Source organism: Giraffa tippelskirchi, chromosome 5 (genome assembly GCF_054371585.1).
Source record: "Giraffa tippelskirchi isolate mGirTip1 chromosome 5, T2T-mGirTip1v1.2.pri, whole genome shotgun sequence".
Lineage (NCBI taxonomy): Eukaryota > Metazoa > Chordata > Mammalia > Artiodactyla > Giraffidae > Giraffa > Giraffa tippelskirchi.
The window spans coordinates 170,796,732-170,818,153 of NC_137279.1; the positions used below are offsets into that span (position 1 = coordinate 170,796,732).

General features: G+C 33.7%; 1 protein-coding gene across 10 annotated transcripts in view; it reads left to right on the plus strand.

Moving 5' to 3' along the window:
* LOC145504408 (BEN domain-containing protein 5) overlaps positions 1-21,422 on the plus strand; it is a 1,377,102-nt gene that overhangs the window by 187,404 nt on the left and 1,168,276 nt on the right. For 9 of the 10 annotated variants that reach the window (XR_014052189.1, XM_081485143.1, XM_081485147.1 and 6 more), the window contains one exon: positions 2,021-2,145. Coding sequence is in view for 9 of the 10 variants with exons in the window: in XM_081485143.1 (XP_081341269.1) it covers positions 2,021-2,145 (125 nt within the window). In the remaining variant the exon portion in view is untranslated. Of the gene's footprint in view, positions 1-2,020; positions 2,182-21,422 lie in introns of all 10 variants that reach the window. The other variant, XM_081485144.1, reaches the window with a different exon arrangement.

A 21,422-nucleotide genomic window follows, 5' to 3' on the forward strand; every position in this document is an offset into this window, starting at 1 on the left:
GCTGTGGGTTTGTCATATATAGCTTTTATTATGTTGAGGCATGTTCCTTCTATTCCTGCTTTTTGGAGGGTTTTTTTTATCATAAATGGATGTTGAATTTTGTCAAAGGCTTTCTCTGCATCTATTGAAATAATCATATGGGTTTTATTTTTCAATTTGTTTATGAGGTGTATTACATTGATTGATTTGCAGATATTGAAGAATCCTTGCATCCCTGGGATAAAGCCCACTTGGTCATGATGTATGATCTTTTTAATATGTTGTTGGATTCTGTTTGCTAGGATTTTGTTAAGGATTTTTGCGTCTATGTTCATCAGTGATATTGGCCTATAGTTTTCTTTTTTTTGTGGCATCTTTGTCAGGTTTTGATATTAGGGTGATGGTGGCCTCATAGAATGAGTTTGGAAGTTTACCTTCCTCTGCAATTTTCTAGAAGAATTTGAGTAGGATAGGTGTTAGCTCTTCTCTAAATTTTTGGTAAAATTCAGCTGTGAAACCATCTGGTCCTGGGCTTTTGTTTGCTAGAAGATTTCTGATTACAGTTTCAATTTCCGTGCTTGTGATGGGTCTGTTGAGATTTTAAGGCTTATCTTATTATCTTGGATCATTTCCTGATCAATCTCAGAATCAGGCAGCCAAAGACTGTTACAGCTGAAAGGAACCTTAGAAATTAGGTAACTCAATATTCTCATTTTGCAAGTGAGACCTTGAGAGGGTATGTAATTTACCCATTGTTGCACAGTGGGTCAATTGAACTAGAATTTAGGTCTGCTGATTCCTAGGCTAGTACCCTGTCACTACAACTGGTGGTCAGAAAAACAAGTGACATTCCAATAGAACTAGTAAGAGAAATAATTTAGAACTTTGGTGTGTATAAAGTTTAATTCTGAGTGTTCTTTTGGAGAAAGATAGACTAGAGCTCATTTTTTTGTAATGACTTATGGATTTTTAAAAAAAATTAACTGACATATAGTTGACTTACAATGTTGTGTTAATTTCTTCTGTACAGCATAATGACTTAGTTACACACACACACACACACACGTATTCTTTTTTAAAAATTTTTTTCCATTATGTATTATCCCAGAATATTGAATATAGTTCCTTGTGCTATTTAGTAAGACCTTGCTGTTCAAGTAGGATATTGCTGTACTCTTCAAATGCAGACCATACTGACTTCTCAATCAGTTGCTTTGTTGCTTTCTATAGTTGTGTTTACTCTTCTTTATCTGGTTTATTAACTGGTTTGGGAATTCACCAGTCTCTTTGCTTTTATTTTTTATCCCATCCCAGTGTTAAAATTTTGGGAAATTTACTACTCATTAGAATATTAGATGGAGAGAGGAGAGACAAAGAATGGGAGTCCCATGTAAGTTTTTACACTTTTGATATGCCTGCTTTGTTGGTGGAGAAAATGGAAATTAATTTTATGGTTGTTTGTGATTTTACCATTATTATTTTTATGTAGAAACTACTTCTAATTTTTGTTTAACCCTTACTCTGCTTTGTATATTCTCTTAACATGTCTGATAAAAGTTTGAAAATGTACAAAATACAGTACAAATTGCATAGCGGTGTTGTGAGAATTAAATAAAATCAAATATATTAGAGATAACTTGTATACCATAAAGCTTAATACAGAAGACACAGGGTGTTATCATTTTTGTTTTCCTAACTAGGAAACTGAAGTTTGGTTGTGGTTTTTACTTATTTTAAGAGTGCTTGTCATTTGCTCTATATAGCATACCAGTCTGTCAAAGACACTTGTAGCACAAATTGATCTTCTAGGTTGTAATGACAGAAGGAGTTGCTTGTTCCACAGCCTAGACTAGCTGAAAACCTCCTCTTATCCTGGACTACATTCAGAGTTGGTGGCAGCCTAATAGATTCTGAAAGATGAACCTATAAGTACCAAATGATGACAAAATATCATTGTCAGAGCTCATAATATTTAAATGTATGTGCTATTGAGCTTCATGAACTTCTATTAATACCCAGTTATCTTAATTTTTATTAACAGGTAACCTTGGACGGGTGGACCAGGTCTCTGAGTTTGAGTATGATTTATTCATTAGGCCGGACACCTGTAATCCTCGCTTCCGTGTCTGGTTCAACTTTACTGTTGAAAATGTGAAAGAATCACAGGTGAGAGAAATAGTGGATCACTTCAGTGTGGTTTTGGTAAGAAGATTATGCTTTTGTTTTATTTTAGGAATATCAAAATAGTGACTATATTAGAAATATATTCTTTTATATGTGCAGTAGTGATATCATTTTATTTCAAGAGGTATAGAATAACAGGTATAATATGCTGGCTTTTGTTATCTGGTGGTTATTAAAAATATAAGCAGATTATGTAAGAACACACAGTGTTCTTTACCAATTGAAGCTTTAGCATGATGTGCTAGGCTTCCATGGGGGAAGCCTAGAAGGAACCACTGGAAGTGACTTATAATTATTATATGGTGCTGTTCTGTATATCTTTTCTTCACAGGACTCATCTTCACAAAAAGATTTTCTTCACCTATGTAACAAGGTGTTTATATCTTAAAAGCAATATGATTCTTGTAATTCATCCTGCTTTTCACTTTGTTTGGCTGTTGCAGAACTCAGAGTCAATTTTATAACCCACCTTAATGACTCTGGAAAACATTTTTATTTGTGTTTTTGTATACTAACTTTTCTGTTATTCTGATAGTATTTAGGTTGGTGCAAAAGTATTCATGGTTTTGCATTGTTGAACTTTGCCTTTTGATATTGGAATACATTCTTAAATAAAAGTGGTTAAGTTATTTTAATGCACATTTCTCACTTTGTCTTTTTGCTAATGACTTATTACTTGCTGTTTATTTTATGTTTATTTTAGACTAGGGAAATGATATTAGGCAAAAAGCAAAGTCAAGCAGTTTTCTTTTTCAAGCTTAAAATGGTCAGCAAGCAGCGGAGACAATTTGCAACATCAAGAAAGCATTTGGTCTAGGAATTGCTAACGAATGTACAGTGCAGTGGTGGTCCAAGAAATTCTGCAAAGGAGACAAGAGCCTTGAAGATGATGAGCGCAGTTGCTGGCCATTGGAAGTTGACAACGACCAACCCGAGAAGTTGCCGAAGAACTCAACGTGGACCATTCTATGGTCATTCAGCATTTGAAGCAAATTGGAAAGATGAAAAATCTCAGTAAGTGGGTACCCATGAGCTGACCGCCAATCAGGGAAAAAAAAAAAAAGAATCATCATTTTGAACTGTTGTCTCCTTTTATTCTATGCAACCAACTATTTCTTGATTGGATTGTGTCCTGCAATGACAAGTGGATTTTATATGACAACCAGTGATGACCATCTCCGTGACTGGACCAAGAAGAAGCTCCAAAGCACTTCCTAAAGCCAAATTTTCACCAAAAAAGGTCATGGTCACTGTTTGGTGATCTGCTGCCCATCTGATCCACTACAGCTTTCTGAATCCAGGTGAAGCCATTGTATCTGAGAAATATGTTCAGCAAATCAATGAGATACACCAAAAACTGCAATGCCTGCAGCCAGCATTGGTCAACAGAAAGAGCCCAATTCTTTTCCACGAAAACACCCAATTGCACGTTGCACAACCAATGCTTGAAAAATTGAAAGAATTAGTCTACAAAGTTTTGCCTCATCTGCCATATTCACTTGACCTCTCGCCAGTGGACTACCACTTCTTCAAGCATCTGGACAGCTTTTTGCAGGGAAAAGGCTTACATAACCAGCTGGAGGTAGAAGATGCCTTTCAAGAGTTCGTTGAATCCTGAAACATGGATTTTTATGCTACAGGAATAAACAAATTTATTTCTCATTGGCAAAAATGTGTTGATTATAATGTTTTCTACTTTTATTAATAAAGTTGTGATTGAGCCTAGTTCTAGTGATTTAAAATTCATGGTATGAAACCGCAGTTACTTTGCACCAACCTAAATAATATGAATCTATCTTTAACCACAATTTCTTCATGTACATTTTGTAACATAAGAGTGTATGTTTTTACAATCCTGTTCAAAACTGTTTTGAATAAAAATATTGATGAAAATAAAACTAAAGACATACACTTTTAGCAGACTTTGATAAAAATCTAACCCTGAGAAATCAGTTGTTATTGTTATATTGAGACAACTGATTTTGAAAGATTCTGCATAAGCTTTATGTACATAGTGATAGGATTGTTTTAAGCAGGTGAAAGCATAGCCCTCTAATCTAATATCTGCCTTCTTCCTTCAGGCTTCTTTTTTTCTATATTTGAGGGAGAGTGAGGAGTTTAGTTTCCCATCCTAAGTCCATCTAATCTACTTGCTCTTTCACTTGGTTGCTTACTTCTCTCTGTTTCTTTCAGCTGCAACTTGAGTCATAGTTAGGTCGGCAATGGTCAGTGTTTGAAATTTAGGGACCTTCACTTGTCTTTGACACAATGCTCTTCCTGGCATGCTGGCTTCAGCAGAAGAGGGGTTTATGAACAGCCACTTCACTTTACTACCAATTCTTTTAATTTTCTACAACACCACTGATAAAGGACTTGGTGTATGTTATGTTTACTGAAATTTAGGGGTAACTAGAAGCAATTATATATATGGGAGAGCTCTGAACATTGTTGGCTAACTGAGAATTATTTCAGCTGTTTATGACAAGAGGGGAAATAAACCTCACACAGATTATTGCTCTACGACAAACTTTAGTTCTTTGCTTTGCTTCTTGTTTTACTTACACGTTCATGAGATAATTTCTTTTTCAGTTTTTCACAATAAGGATAATATTCCTTCTGTGCAATTACTTTAGGGAAATGTACATTTTATCTACAGGGTTTCACCATCCCTAGGATGGTGCCTCTTATTCCAGCAAGACAACTCCTCAAAGTCCTCAATAATCCTCAAAGTGCTTTTTTCAAAGTCTATGTTACAGAGTATAAATCATAGCAGGAGGCCTTAGCCACATGTATAGGCCTGAGTCTTGGAACTCTAGTTTGGGTTCCCTCTGAAGATCTCTCTGCTGCCATGATGTAAGCATGCAGCCTCTCGTTCTTCTATTGGTGTGTCTATCTCATGTCAGCAACTTACAGTTGTCACATACACAGACCACTTAAAAAAAGAACAGTAACTCCAAGGCAGCGTAGTCAATTCATATTAAGGAAGGGAAACATTTTCTTTAAAGCAGTATAATCTACCAGGTTTTCTAACTTCACAAACGGGATTACTCTTTTCCTCTTTATCCACAGCTCATGCTTATCAGCTTGTCTATTCCAACCAGGAATCTACTATCTCTTAAGAAATGAGACCTGTTACTTTTCAAGGAACAGAATCTATTCTCCTCATATCCTTTACTAAGTAGAGACTTAGCAGAAGCTCTGAAAATATATATATATATATATATATATATACATATATATGTATATATGTATGTATATACATATATTTTTTTTACTTTGGGCCACATTAAATTCCTAACCTAGTTTTTCTTTCACTTCAGTCTCTATCAAGAGTATCCCTATAGTTTCTACAGTCAGGTGGAGGCATTGAGGGCAAGGTTGGATGACTAGAGTGTTCGGAAAATGTGTTCTTAAATTATATGACCTGGGATAATCTTTTGGACAAATTGCTCATACATTTCAAAGTTTATTGTTGTTTGTTCTTCTAGGTGGCTTATATTCCCTTTGCTATTAAAAATGTCTCTTCCAGAGTGTTATAATTTTTATACTACATGTTAAAGTCTTACAGTCTCTTTTGAATCTTGTCTATCAATCAAGGAAGTGAAATGACTGTTTTGTTATTCTTCTTACAAGAGTTGGTACTGTTTTATGGATGCTTTTTTTAAAGTTGAAGAAACAAATATTTGCTCTAAGTTCTATCTTCATATACAGTGTTATCCTACCCTTGTTACAATTAAAAATCATGAACATGTTTATCTGTTTTCCTGAGGCTGATGCTTTATCAGCCTCTTTCTGTGGGACATTGCTTCATAAACTGCAATCACATTATGTAGTTATGGAAATCTGTCTCAAGAAGGCATAAAGATTTGCTGGAAAGATACAGTACATATCTCTAGCTCACAGGATATTTGTTTTCATGGTTGTCTACATGAAAGAGAATGATTTTACTATTAAGTTTGACTTGTGAGGTCTGTTTTTATAATGGCTCGTCCCATAATCTTTTGCCATCTCTCCAATTTCCGTTAAAATGAGAACTGCATGAATGTAATCTAGTCAGGAACCTCATTTAGGGTTTGGTACTAGCGGGCAAAAGAAATATTAGTCATCAAAGTCTGACTCCACCAAAAATTGAAGCATCGAATATACTGTATAAACAGGTCTAGCTTTTGGATCATCTTCCTTAATGTTTTTTAGCAAGTGATAAATGCTTGAAACATATGGTGTCATATTCCAGGACTGATATATTAACTCCCAAAGTAGTTGGTAAATAGTACATTTGTAAGAATCTATGATAACTAAACATCCAGGTATCTTTACTGAAAAGTAATTTTCGCTCTTAAAAAAGCTATATTAAATATTCTTACATGGAAATTTGTTATTTATGCAGCAGAACACTCGTGTGATATGAAAGCAAATCTTCCTATTGAAATACTCATGATAAAACTTTAGCCAATAAGAAGAAATAAAATGATGTGCCTGGATTGGTGAAAGTATTTTCTGTCTTTTATATTCCTTTTATCTCTTTGAGTTTATTTTTTCCCCCTCTATTCTGACTGTAAAAGTATCCAATGCTTACTGTAGTAAATTTGTACAATATAGATAATTATCAGAAGCAGAGAAAAAGCACATACATACCCATACTTACACACACACCTGTGATCTTACTACCTAGAAGCAAATACTAATAACTTTTTGGCATATTTACTTCTAGGCTTATTTATTTTCTATTTTATTCTTTAGAGTATAATTGAATTTGTAACATGTATACATTTTATATCTTATACGGAAACTAAACAGTATTACAAGAAATTTTCTGTCAGTTAAACCATCATAAACATGGCTGTACAATAGTTATGTACTTTTGGACCCCTTCTTTAAATCTTGGGCATAAAGATTGCCTTTTATTGTCTGTTGTTATAAATAATACTCTAGGAACACCTTTATGCATGAAATTTTACCCAGATTTCTTTTCACTTCTTTAGAATAAATTCCTATGAGGAAAATTGATGGGCTAAGTATATTAATATTTTTAAAACTCTTTATTCATATTTCTAAATTTCTGCCAGACAGTTTATTATTTTTCTATCCTATCAACAGTGAGATGCTTTATTTTTGATTTCTTGGTTTGAATTGTTTAATGAACTCAAAAGTTCATATATTTAGAATAAATTCTTTTTTCTGGGTGTGCCAACAGAGTGTCCTCTGTGTTAGGTAATGCAAAATTAAAAAAAAAAAATTTAACAGTGAAGTATTGCTTACATTATTATAAACAGCAAGGTAGCTTAAATACACACACACACACTTTTATATATGGCATGTCTAAAATTTCAAGAGTCTTTTGCTGCTTTGGTCTTCATTCTGGAGATTTCAGTCTCAGTGAAACTTCATCCTGGCTATGGCTAGACTTGACAATAAACAAAGACAGCAAATTATGGTAGAGAGATCACAGGACAATGGATTCAAACAGACTCGGCTTAATCTCTTGGTACCTCAATTTTCCATCTGTAAAACAAAGATGATAATACTACTCCATGTGAGTATAAGGGCAGAATGCATATAAAGAGCCTATGATGATGTTTGGTAGATAGAGATTCACTACTTGATGGCTATTGTTTTTACTAAAACACCTCAACAGTAGAAACAATACTAAAACCAACAAGAGAGAAAACTACCACAACAAATTATTAATATATATTATTACTACTGTTTGTGGAGGCCTTCCCAGTGGCTCAGTTGATAGAGTCTGCCTGCAATGCAGGAGATGTGGGCTCAATCCCTGAGTCAGAAAGATTCCCTGGAGAAGGAAATGGCTACCCACTCCAGTATTCTTGCCTGGAGAATTCCATGGACAGAGCAACCTGGTGGACTACAGTCCATGGGGTCACGAAGACTTGGACACGACTGCGTGACTAACACACATACACTGTTGTTCTGCCCTTTTTGCTTCTCCTTATCCTTTCTCTAGTCCTTTTCTATCTTCCTTCTTCTTTCAAATCTACTATTGCAAGTTATCATCATTGTCAATATCATCATCAAGCAAACTTTAACAGTTAAGAATATGGACTCTATATTGCACATGCCTGACCTCCAGGCCTACCTGTGTCTGTGATCAAAGTCTCCTAACTGGTCCCCCTGTTTAATTCTGTCTTTTAGTGTACTCAAAACAGGGAAATGGTAGTAATTTTATGATAAAAGCTCTATCATATGATTACTCTGTTCAACTCTTGAAATTAATTCTTGCATGTCAGAGTAAAAGATGGTATTTCTAAAATGACCCACCAGATCCTGCAAAATCATCAGTCTAACTCACCAGCCCCACCCTACAACTTACATACTTCTTTGACCACATTTTCTTCTACTTTCTGCCTTGCCCACACAGCTTTTCTTTGTGGTACCTCAAACAAGCCAGGCATGATTCTACCTTAAAGCATTGGCTTAGGGCTCCCACTTGCCCTTCTACCAGATACTTGCATAACAAATTTCCTTACTTCCTTTGTCTTTGCTCAATTGATATCTTCTTAATGAGGCCAATCTTAATGACTATCCTTTTTCTCCTCCTTCACACACCCCTCTTACTCTGTTCTAACTTTTCTTTTAGAATCTACCACTTTCTAATATATCATTTAATCAGTTTATTTATTTATTATGTCTTTTTGTTTTTTTGTCTTTCTCTTTGCCCTTAATAATACAGATAGACTTATTTAAAGTTTTCTTAGTGCAGGCCTGATGCAGTGATGGTTGTTTAGTCTTACCTGGTCCATACACAACACTTCTGAAGTATATACTGAGTGTTTTAGATGTTCAGAGGAGTCTTTCTAATCTATTTGGTTACAGTGAGAACATCTCCCATCCCTGTGTCTTGAAAGCCAGAGTGATCATAGGAATTATCTCATTTGTTTCCCTTCTGTTAGGGATCCCATCTTTGTTATGCTAATTGTCCAATGTCTGAAAACATCTATGTCAAATATTTTATCTGGTTTTCTAGTTGTTAGTCAGATATGGATCCATTTACCCCATTGTGAATATCAAGGGTTGCTTTTAAGTGTTGTTCAGGTAGGTCTAGAGAGCTGTGGCTTTAGTTTAATCCTGCTACTAAGATGTGATACTTCTGGAGTTTCCAATAAAGTGTTATGATTTGTTTGAATTTCAATGTCTGCTAGCTCTGTGTGAGTTCTTGGAATTGTTCTACCACTTTCTAGTAATTGTCCTTTGCCTATTTTAATGGAGTCTTACTTTATGTATATATGTATAGCTTTGCATTCAGCCCAAAGAATCAAGTTGAACCCTGTGTCGATTTCTGAGGTTTTTTTGTGCATAGTTTTGTCTTCTCTGGTGCTCTGTGTTTTATAATTCCAGCCATATCATCACAAACCCAGTTCTGTGAACTCCAATTTCTGTTTAACTCAGTGAGATATCCACATTTTGTATATATTCCTTTGCCTTGCATCATAGTTCAGAATGTGCCTTCAGAAAGAAATCTTTAGTAATCAAAAGCCTTACCTTATTTCCCCTTCTCAGGGATCAGTCATGAGTTGTCTGCTGTCCACTGTCTAAAAAATATGTTTTATATTTTCTGGCCCAAAATTATAGTTGTTTGTGGAGAGAGGGTAAATTTAATACCACATAATCCATTGTAGCTTGAAGCAGACCATGACTGTGTTTTCTTTTCAGCAATATAGACCACAAAATAAGAGAAAGACAAGCAAGTCCAGGATACATGCAAGCAAACTTAGATAAGAGAGAGATTCTTCATAAGATATTCTTGTGAAGTCCGTGGTTAGTGTATCTTAGTGAAAAAATACAAAGAGATTGTCATTAGATAATAGGATGAGTGAAAGAAAATTGAAGGAATTGCAATTATTGTAAATATTGGAAATATCAAGGTGTAGAGTATGACTATGGGGGCAGCTAGAAATATATAATGAATATATAATGAAGATATTATATGTAAAATATTGGAGAGGAGGAATTCAAAGTGCCAAGAGTGTTAAGTGCAAAGATTGTCTCTGTATATATTGGAGAAACGTCAGTGAGGTGTGAACAATAGTCATTGAAAAATGAGAAGGGATGACAGAGGAATACAAAGATAACATCAGTAAGAGAGATAGTAAAGGGATAATCTGATAAAATGAGATTCAAACTAGGTTTTCAGAAGTGAAAGCTTAATATTATGAAGATGTCTGTTCTCCCCAAATCACCCTTTAATACAATTTCAATCATTTTCCTCCTCAATTTTTTTCATAGAACTTGACAAGCTAATTCTAAATTCAGGTAGAAAAGCAAAGGGTCAGGAAAAAAAAAAATAGCTAAGCTAGGACTTCCAGGAGGTCCAGGAGTTAAGACTTTGCCTTTCAATGCAGGGGATGTGGGTTTGATCCCTGGTTGGGGAGCTAAGATCCCACATGCCTTGGAGCCAAAAAACAAAACATAAAACAGAAACAATATTGAAACATATTCAATATTGACTTTTAAAGGGGGTCAACATTAAAAAAAAAAAGTCTTAAAAACAACTACTAAGCCAACTTTGAAGAAGAATAATGAGTGGGTGTATATTTTATAGAAAATTATATTTCAGCTAAAAATCTTTATTAACAGACTAGTGATTAAAATAGAATGGCTTTGGCATAACAATAGACAAATAGTCTAAATGGATAGACCAGAACTCAGAAATAAGGCTATTTATATAAGTGAGCTTGATATATGGCAGGAGTTGCCTTACAAAATAGTAGAAATAGTAGGACCTCATGATTCAGTTGTTTGACAAATAATACCCCTATATCAAACTATTTTTTAAAACTTTAGATGAATTGAAGTCTTAAATATGAAAACAAATTAAACTTTTAAACTATGAAAATAAATATAAAATAAATATTTTATTGGCTTTTGAAGTAGGGTTAAATTTCTTATACAAGCACAGAAAAGCAAAATTGAAAAGACATAGATCGATACTTTTGAGTTTGTAAAAATAAAGTCTATATGACAAAAGACCTAAAGTTGAAAGATATAGGTACTATTCTTGGAAAATAAATTTGTGCAATATATTAAAGATACAAGATTGATATCCAAAATACATAAAAGACTTTTAGTAGGAAAAAGAAAGAAAAAACCAAATAGGCCAAGGATATAAAGAGGCAACAACTCACAGAAGACTAAGTGATAGTGCAAATAGAGCTGTTCTCACAAAGGTTGGGTTGGGAGAGAAATCTTTAAGTGTACTGACGTGTAAAAAATTCTCATACTTCAGATCGTTCAGGTTTTAGAGTGCAGTGGGAAAAAGCAATAGCTTTGGCATTAGAATCTTCATTCTGTTATTTGCCAGCTTTGTGTCCTTGGACAAATTACATAAGCACACTAAACTTTAGTTACTCACCTTTAAATTTGGTTTGATACTACTGACCTTGAGATATTGTTTATAAAGTTGATAATATGTGTTCATAAAAGACTTGAATAGTGTCTGCAACATGGGTACATATTTTATTAGTAGTTTAAGTAAACTTACTTGTTGAATGAAGCTGGTAGCACACTTACTTTAGGATGGTCTTTATAAGATACACCATAAGTTACCTGTATTTCTGATTCATGAAGTCAGAAGTTTGTTGTTCAAGGAAACATTCAGAAGGTAGGGTAGTATTCAATATATCGAAAATAGGAACAACTTAACGAATTTGCATATCAGCTATATTATTTCAGTTTCACTGTAAACACTGCCAACTTGAACACATTTCATTGTTTCAAGTTAGCTTCTATTGTTTTTACTTGAAATCTTTTATAGAAAAAAATTTGAGTTTCTGGGACTTGTTACTAAGTCTAAAAAGTATACTTGAAATTGTTTATAATTGTATATGTAATTATATGTATATGTATAATCATGATATACATATATCAGTGCATTTGTGTGTTTATAATGTTAGTGTATTTGTTCATTGTATCAGTTAATCCAGGTACTAGGATCATAATTGAAAATGATAGCATTCAAATATAAACTTATCTGGCAGTATACTTAGTAGTATTTATTAAATAGGCATTTCACTATTGTGATAGTCATAAGTAATTTTCATATTGCTAAATTCAACAACATATTATAATCATTATCTTAATTTATCTTGCTTTTGATTTGACAGTTAGTGGTTGGAAATTGTTACCTTGACTCTCCTGGTATTTCTCTTTTTTGGTTATCCTTGTTAAGTTCAGTTCAGTCGCTCAGTCGTGTTTGACTCTTTGTGACCCCATGAATCGCAGCACGCCAGGCCTCCCTGTCCATCACCAACTCCCTGAGTCCACCCAAACCCATGTCCATTGAGTTGATGATGACATCCAGCCATCTCATCCTCTGTCGTCCCCTTCTCCTCTTGCCCTCAATCTTTCCCAGCATCAGGGTCTTTTCAAATGAGCCAGCTCTTCACATCAGGTGGCCAAAGTATTGGAGTTTCAGCTTCAACATCAGTCCTTCCAATGAACACACCCAGGACTGATCTCCTTTAGGATGGACTGGTTGGATCTCCTTGCAGTCCAAGGGACTCTCAAGAGTCTTCTCCAACACCACAGTTCAAAAGCATCAATTCTTTGGATCTCAGCTTTCTTTATAGTCCAGCTCTCACATCCATACATGACCAGTGGAAAAACCATGGCCTTGACTAGACAGACCTCTGTTGGCAAAGTAATGTCTCTGCTTTTTAATATGCTGTCTAAGTTGGTCATAACCATACTTCCAAGGAGTAAGCGTCTTAATTTCATGGCTGCAGTCACCATCTGCAGTGATTTTGGAGCCCAGAAAAATAAAGTCAGCCACTGTTTCCACTGTTTCCCCATCTATCTGCCATGAAGTAATGGGACTGGATGCCATGATCTTAGTTTTCTGAATGTTGAGCTTTAAGCCAACTTTTTCACTCTCCATTTTCACTTTCATCAAGAGGCTCTTTAGTTCTTCTTCACTTTCTGCCATAAGGGTGGTGTCATCTGCATGTCTGAGGTTATTGATATTTCTCCCAGCAATCTTGATTCCAGCTTGTGCTCCCTCCAGCCCAGCATTTCTCATGATGTGCTCTGCATATAAGTTAAATAAGCAGGGTGACAATATACAGGCCTGACGTACTCCTTTTCCTATTTAGAACCAGTCTGTTTTTCCATGTCCAGTTCTAACTGTTGCTTCCTGACCTGCATACAGGTTTCTCAAAAGGCAGATCATGTGGTCTGGTATTCCCATCTCTTTCAGAATTTTCCACAGTTTATTGTGATCCACACAGTCATCCTTGTATCTGCTTGCTTGTTTCTTCTGATCCTCCTTCATGAGTTTCTCTGCTATAAAATCCTTTATTTTTACATGATTCCATTTCATATCACTACATCTTACGTTTTTTTTCCATATTCTCAAATCTATCTACATTCTAAAATTTCTTCTGGTATTAAAACTCCTAGTTTTAACTGCCTTTTCAGTGGATTTTACCACTGAATGCTTCATGGATATCTCAAGCTCATCGTTTGTAAAAGTGAACTCTTTATCTTACTGTTTCAATTTTCTGCTTCTACCTACTCTACATTCCAGTGAATGTATTACTATCCATGTAGTCCTTCAAACTGGAAACATAGGAGCTATCTTAAGTTCTGCTTTGTTGATCCATATCTAAAAACTAAAATAATTACTATTTCAGTTTTTATTGATTACTTATGCTGTACCAGTATTGTTCTAAATGTTTATATGTAATCTTCCCAACAACTCTGAAAAGTTGGTATTATTATTATCTTCATTTTATAGATGGCAAAATAAAATTTGCCCCTTGGTTTTATTACCTTTAAAATCATTTCCTAAATTTATCTATCTCTGCTACAGTCATTCCAGTTCAGTCTGTTATCTTATGTTGCCTGACTTATTATAGCAATTTTCTTTTAACATGTAGCTTTGTCCAGAATCTTGTGCTATTTAAGTCTATCTTTCACACTAGAGCTGGAGCATTCTGTGTATATTATGAATTTGACCTTGCCACTCCACTGCCAACCTCTTTAACAAGGGTCCTACTGCCTATTAAAGTCCAAGCTTCTTAGTTTGGCCTATGGTCCTTTTCATGATCTGGCCCCTATTTTTAGTCTGCCTTGCCAGAATTCTTATTTGCCTTCTTATAGCTTCCTGCAGAGAGTGTGCTGTTTCACACCTCCCTGCATTTCACTATCTCTTTCCAATAATGCCCTTCCATCATTTCCTAATTTGGATTTAAGTGCAAGCTTTGGAATCAGACTGTCAGGATTTGTATTCTACTTCAGCTGTTTACTGTGTGACTTTGGCAAGATATCTTATGCTCTTAGTGACACAGTTGCCTATCTAACTGATATAATATATAAAAAGCTATTGAAGTTTTTCCTGACATAAAGAAACCACTCCATAAATGTTATTTTTCCTGCCTTTAATACTCAACAGCTATTTATGGTGTGCTGATGACATGTCAAAAACTTTTCTGTGTACTCAGTACCAGCATTGAACAAGACAGAAAAGGTTCTTCTATTTTGGGGAAGCCTGTGTTCTATTATAAGAGGAAAGACAATAAGTAGAAGTAAACAAACAAATAAGATATTTTTAAAAAGTGGCAAATGCTACCATAGTATGTTTACCCACTGAAGGAGTTTTGCAGATGTTTCCAATTTTTGGCAGTTATGAATTAAGCTGCTGTAAATATTTCTGTACTTTTTTGTGTTTATGAGTATAAGTTTTTATTTCACTTGTGTAAGTACTTGGGGGCAGCATTGCTTGCTCATATGGTTAAGTATGTGTTTATCTTCATAAATAATGAATAAACTGTTTTATAAAGAGGTTGTATCAATTTGCCTTTCCATCAGCAATTTATGAGAGCCCTATATATGCATATCCTTGTCAGCACTTATTATTGTCAGTATTTTATAATCCTAGACATTCTAATAGATATGTAGCTGTTTATCATTGTGATTTTAGTGTGACTTTGAAAATCTTTTCATGTTTTTTTTTCTTGTCATCTGTTTGCATTCTTTGATGAGGTTATCTGTTCAGAAATTTTTAATGTTTTAATTTGGGTTGTTCTCTTATATTATTATCAAGTTTTGAGAGTTTCTTATATGTTCTGGATATAAGTCATAGATCATGTGTTTTGCATAAATTTTTTCCCACACTAGGGTTGACTTTTTTCCCTTTAGCAGTACCTTTCACAGAACAAGTTTGTAATTTTTGTAAAGTCCAGTTCATCTTTTTTTTCTTGTATGAGTCATGCATTTGAATGATGTTAATTCTAAAAATATTTTGTTTTACTGAAGGTAACAAAATTATTTCCCATATTTTCTTCCAAAAGTTTCATGGTGTTAGATTTTAAATTTAGATTTATGATCCATGTTTATTTATTTTCAAAGCTTTTATTGAAGTATATTTGATTTACAATATTATGTTAGTTTTAAGTGTATAGTATATTGATTCAGTATTTTTATAGATTATCCACTTAAAGTTATATAAAATATTTATTATATGCCCTGCACTGTATAGTATATCCTTGTAAGATAGTTATTTTATACATAATAGTTTGTGCCTGCTAATCACCTACCCTTAAACTGCCCTCCCCCTTTCTATCTCTGTACTGGTAATTACTAGTTTCTTCCTATATTTGTGAGTCTGTTTCTGTTTTGATACATTCATTCATTTGTTTTATTTTTTAGGTTCCACATATAAGTGATAACATACAGTATTTGTCTTTCTCTGTCTGACTTATTTCACTAAGCGTAATAGTTCCCAGTTCTGTCCATCTTGTAGCAGATGGGAAAAGTTCCTTGTTTTTTGTGTCTGAGTAATATTCCATTGTATGTATATTGCACATCTTCTTTATCCGTTTATCTGTTGATGGCCACTTAGGTTGCTTCCATGTATTGACTATTGTAAATAATGCTGCTATGAACATTGAAGTGTATATATCTTTTTGAATTAGTGTTTTTTGTTTTACTCTTATATAATGAAGGAATTGGATTGCTGGGTCATATGGTAGTTCTATTTTTAGTTTTTGAGCAACCTCCATACTCTTCAATAGTGGCTGCATCAATTCGTAATCCTAATAATGATGTACTAGGGCTCCATTTTCTCCACATTGTCACTAACATCTGTAATTTTTAGTCTTTATGATGATAGTCATTCTGACAGATGTGAGGTGAAACCTTGCTGTGGTTTTGATTTGCATTTCTCTGGTTATTAGTAATGTTGAGCATCTTTTCATGTGTCTATTAGCCATTGGTATGTCTTCTTTGGAAAAATGTCTCTTCAGGTCTTCTACCCATTTTTTTTTTGATTGATTATCTTTTTGATATTGTGCATGTTGCTTATATATGTTGTATATAAGTTTTTAAGTTTAATTGGGTCCCATTTGTTGATTTCTGTTCTTGCTTTTTCGGCCTTAGGAGAGAAATCCAAAAAAATATTGCTATGATATGCCAAAGTGTTCTGCCTGTGTTTTCTTCAGGGAGTTGTATGGTTTCCAGTCTTATAGATAGGTCTTTAATTTATTTTGTGTTTATTCTTGTATTTGGTATGAGAAAATTTTCTATATTCATTCTTTGTGATTGCACTGGCCAGATTTCCTAGTCCCACTTATTAAAGAGACTGTGTTTTCTCCATTTTATATTCTAGCTTAATTTATAGTAAATTAATTGAGAAGGAAATGGCAACCCCCTCCAGTATTCTTGCCTGGAGAACCCCATGGACAGAGGAGCCTGGTGGACCACAGTCCATGGGGTTGCATAGAGCTGGGCACAACTGAGCAACTAACACTACTACTAATTGACCGTAAGGTGAATGAAGTGAAGCCACTCAGATGTGTCCGACTTTTTGCAACTCCATGGACTATACAGCCCATGGAATTCTCCAGGCCAGAATACTGGAGTGGGGTGCCATTTCCTTCTCCAGGGTATCTTCTAATCCAGGGATTGAACCTGGGTCTCCCACATTGCAGGCAGACGCTTTACCCTCTGAGCCACTAGGGAAACCCCAATTGACCATAAGTGCATGGATTTATTTCTGGGCTCTCTGTTTTGTTCAATTGATGTATGTGTCTGTGTTTGTGCCAGTGCCATACTATTTTGATTACTGTAGCTTTTTAGCATAGTCTAAGTCAGGGAATGTGATACTTCCAGCTTTGTTCTTTATCCTTCAAATTTCTTTTGCAAATCAAGGTCCTTTGTGATTCCATATGAATTTTAGGATTAATTATTCTAGTTCTGTGAAAATTGTCAATAGTATCTTGATAAGGATTGCATTAAGACTGTAGATTGCTTTGGATAGAATGGGCATTTTAATAGTATTAATTCTTCCAATCCATAACCACAGGACATATTTTTATTCCTTTGTATTATCTTAAGTTTCCTTAATATTTTTTTAATAATTTTCAGAGTATAAGTCTTTCACCTCCTTGGTTAAGTTTCTTCCTAGATATCTTACTCTTTTTGATGTGATTTTAAGTGAGACTTGCTTTCTCTTTGTTATAGTTTATTGTTAGTGCATAGAAAAGCAGCAGATGTCTATATATTAATTTTATATTCTGAAAATTTACTGAAGTCATTTATTAGTTCAAATAGCTTTTCCCATGGAAAAATTAGGGTTTTCTATATATAATATGGTGTCATAGGCAGATAGTGGCAGATTTACTTCTTCCCTTACAATTTGAATGCTAATTTTTTTTTGTTTTCTGGTTGCTGTGGCTAGGACTTCCAAAACTATATCAAATGGAAGTTGCAAAAGTGGGCATTCTTGTCTTATTTCTGATTTCATCTTTTCACATTGAGTATGATATTATCTGTGAGTTTGTCATTAATGGCCTTTATTATGATAGGATATGTTCCATCTGTACCTACATTGGTTGGAATTATTATCATAAATGTTGCTGAATTTTCCAAATGCTTTTTCTGCATCTGTTGAGATGATCAAGTGGTTCTTATCCTTTTTGTTAAAGCGGTGATTAGCAGATGTTGGACCATCATTGCATTCCTAGAATAAACTCTGCTTGATCATGGTGTGTGATCCTTTTAAAATATTGTCAAATTAAGTTTATTAATATTTTGTTGAGGATTTTGCCTCTATATTTAATAGAGATATTGTCCTATAATAATATTCATTTTTTTTGTGGTGTCATTGCCTCGTTTTGGTATTGGTAATAGTGGTCTCATGGAATGAATTTTGAACTGTTCCCTCCTTGTCAGTTTTTTGGAATAGTTTGAGGAGGGTAGATATTAGCTCTTCTTTATATGTTTGGTAAAATTCTACTGTGAAGCTCTCCAGTCTTGAACATTTGTTTGCTGGGAGTTTTATGATTACAAATTCAATTTCACTACTAGTGGTTGACCTATTCAGATTGTCTATTTCTACCTGATTCAGTATTGAAAGATTTTGTATTTCTAGAAATTTATTCACTTCTTTAGCTTGTCCAATTTGTTGTTATAAATGTTCATGTTATTCTCTTATGATTTTTTTTTTTTGTATTTCTGTAGTTTTTTTTGTGTGTGTGATTGGTAATGCAGTTTTTTTTTAAATTCTATATTCATTTATTGGTTGTGCCAGGTCTTAGTTGTGGCATGCAAACTCTTACTTGCAGCATGTGGGATCTAGTTCCCTGACAGGGAATCAAACCCATGCCCCCCTGCATTTGGAGCATGGAGTCTTAGCCACTGGACCACCAGGGAAGTCCCTGTATCTCTGTAGTTTTGATTGCAGTTTTTCCTCCTTTGTTTCATTTTTAGTTGGGTCTTTTCTCTTTTTATTTAATGAGCCTGGCTAATGGCTGATTGATTTTGCTTTTCTTTTTATAAATCCAGCTCTTGATTTTATTGATTATTACTATTGATTTTTTGGTTTCTGTTTTATTTATTTTGTCTCTGATCTTTATTATTTTCTTAGTTCTGCAGAGTTCAGACTTTATTCTTTTCTTCTTTTTTTAATTCCTGTAGATGGTAGGTTAGGTTGTTTATTTGATATTTTTCTTGTTTCTTGAGGTAGGCTTGTATTGCTATAAACTTTTCTCTTAGAACTGATTTTGCTGTGTCCCATAAATTTTGAAAGTTTTGTCTTATTTTCACTTGTCTCATGGTATTTTCTGTTTGTTTCTTTGATTTCTTCAATGAACCAGTAGTTTTTAGTAGCATGGGTTATTTAATTTCCATGAGTTTTTGTTTTCTCCTTTTTCCTTTCATAATTGATTTCTAGTTTCTTACTGTTTTGGTCAGAAAAAATGCTTGATATAATTTCTATTATGTTTCATTTGTTGAGATTATATGGTCCATGTAAAATTAATACTTATATATGGCATCTACTATGGATTGAGAGTTTTAAACATTTATATTTTGCATATGAATTTCTAATTATTTCAATACCACCTGTTTAGAAGACTTCCCTTTTTCTATTGGATTATTTTTTATCTTTATTTAAAATTGATTGACTATGTATATGTTGGACTACATTTTGGCTCTGTTCTGTTTGATTGAACTATGTGACTATTGTTTCTCCAACTCCACACCATCTTGATTTCTGTAGTTTTATAGTAAGCCCTAAAATCAGATGGTGTAAGTCTTCCAACTTTTTTTTATCATTTAAAAACCTATTTTTGGTTATTCTAGCTCCTTTTACATATAAATTTTAGGATAAGCTTATGGGTTTCTAAAAAAACCTTGCTATCTTGTTCAGATTTTGATTGAAATTGTGTTGAATCTTTACATATTTAGGAGAGTTTGACATCTTGATTTTAATGCTGTTGTTCTTTCAATCCAGAACCAATGTCTATTTCTCCATTTATTTGTATCTTGTTTGATTACTTTCATCAGTTTTTTGTTTGTTCTTAGGATTTTTTTCATCTTCCTTTATCACATATATTTTGTTAGATTTATGCCTAAGTATTTCCTTTCTCTTTTTTGCTATTATAAATTATATTCTTTTAAAACATTCAAGTTGCTAATTGTTCACTGTTAGTCTATAGTAATATGACACTGACTTTATATTCTGCATCCTTGCTAAACTCATCTATTACATTTTTAGTAGCTTATTTGTCAATTTGAGATTTTTTCCATAGGCAATTATGTTGTCTAGGAATAGGGATAGTTTATATCTGAATGAATTTGTATTTTTCTTGTTTTATTGTTCTTATTTTATTACATCAGATATGACCTATGACACAGTATTGAATTGAAGGGGTAGGTGTGGACCTGATTGCCTTATTCTCAGTTTTATGGGAAAGCATCTAGTCTTTTACCGCTGTTAATGTTTTTGCTTGTAGGATTTTTCTTTTCTTTTTCTTTTTTTGGTAAATGTTCTTATTAAACTGAGGACACTTCCTTCCAGTCTTAATTTACTTATAGTTTTTAGCCTGAATACATATTGAATTTTTTCAAATGCCTCTGCAGCTCTTAAAGCAAAGCTTAGCATCATAAAACTTCAGAGTTAAGAGTGACCTTAGTGACTGTTTCCTCATATCTGTATCCTGCATGTTTATTATCATCTAAAAATTATATTCTTAGAGTAACATAGTGATTCTCTTTAACTAAAAATATATAGTTGTATAAGGGACTTTACTAGTTTTCCATTTATTTATTTATTTATTAATATATACAGTAAAACTATGAAGTAAGTTTTATTATTAGGTAAGAAAAGTGAGACTCATAGCGGAGAAGTAACTGGCTGAAAGTCACCAATCCAGCCATTAAACCAACTTAACATTCTCTTAGTATGTTGTGTTCATTTTGCTTTTTAGTTTCTATTTCCATTTTTTCCTAGAATGCCTTTACACTCTTTATCTTTTAAACTTTACATATTTTCTTTTATATTTTTTTTGAGAAATTCTGAATTTCAGAATGAAGAAATGAGTCATTCAAGATTTTTCATATAGTTTATGGCAGAGCTGAGCTTGTAGCTCAGGCCTCTTGACCCTCATGCCAGTTTTTTTGCATCTTCACTAAGATGTACTCTCATTTTCATTTAAGTATAGTTTCCCATTCATATTTTTGTCTCCTATAATGCAAGTATCTTGGCAGCTTTGCTAGTTGCCTATTTGGTAATGTCCTAAATAAAGACTTTCAGCATGCGACTTTTAACTTTCAAAAATCAGTGTCCAAACCCAATTTTATACCAAGATTACTCTTATCTCTTTGATTCTGTTACTCTACTGCATTATATTTTAAGAAGTATGTAAAATAATTGCATTTCAAGTTGATATCCTATTATGTGCCAGCAGAAACTGTTGATTATAGTAAAATTTTCTAAATTATGTGTAATTTGTAGTTTATAA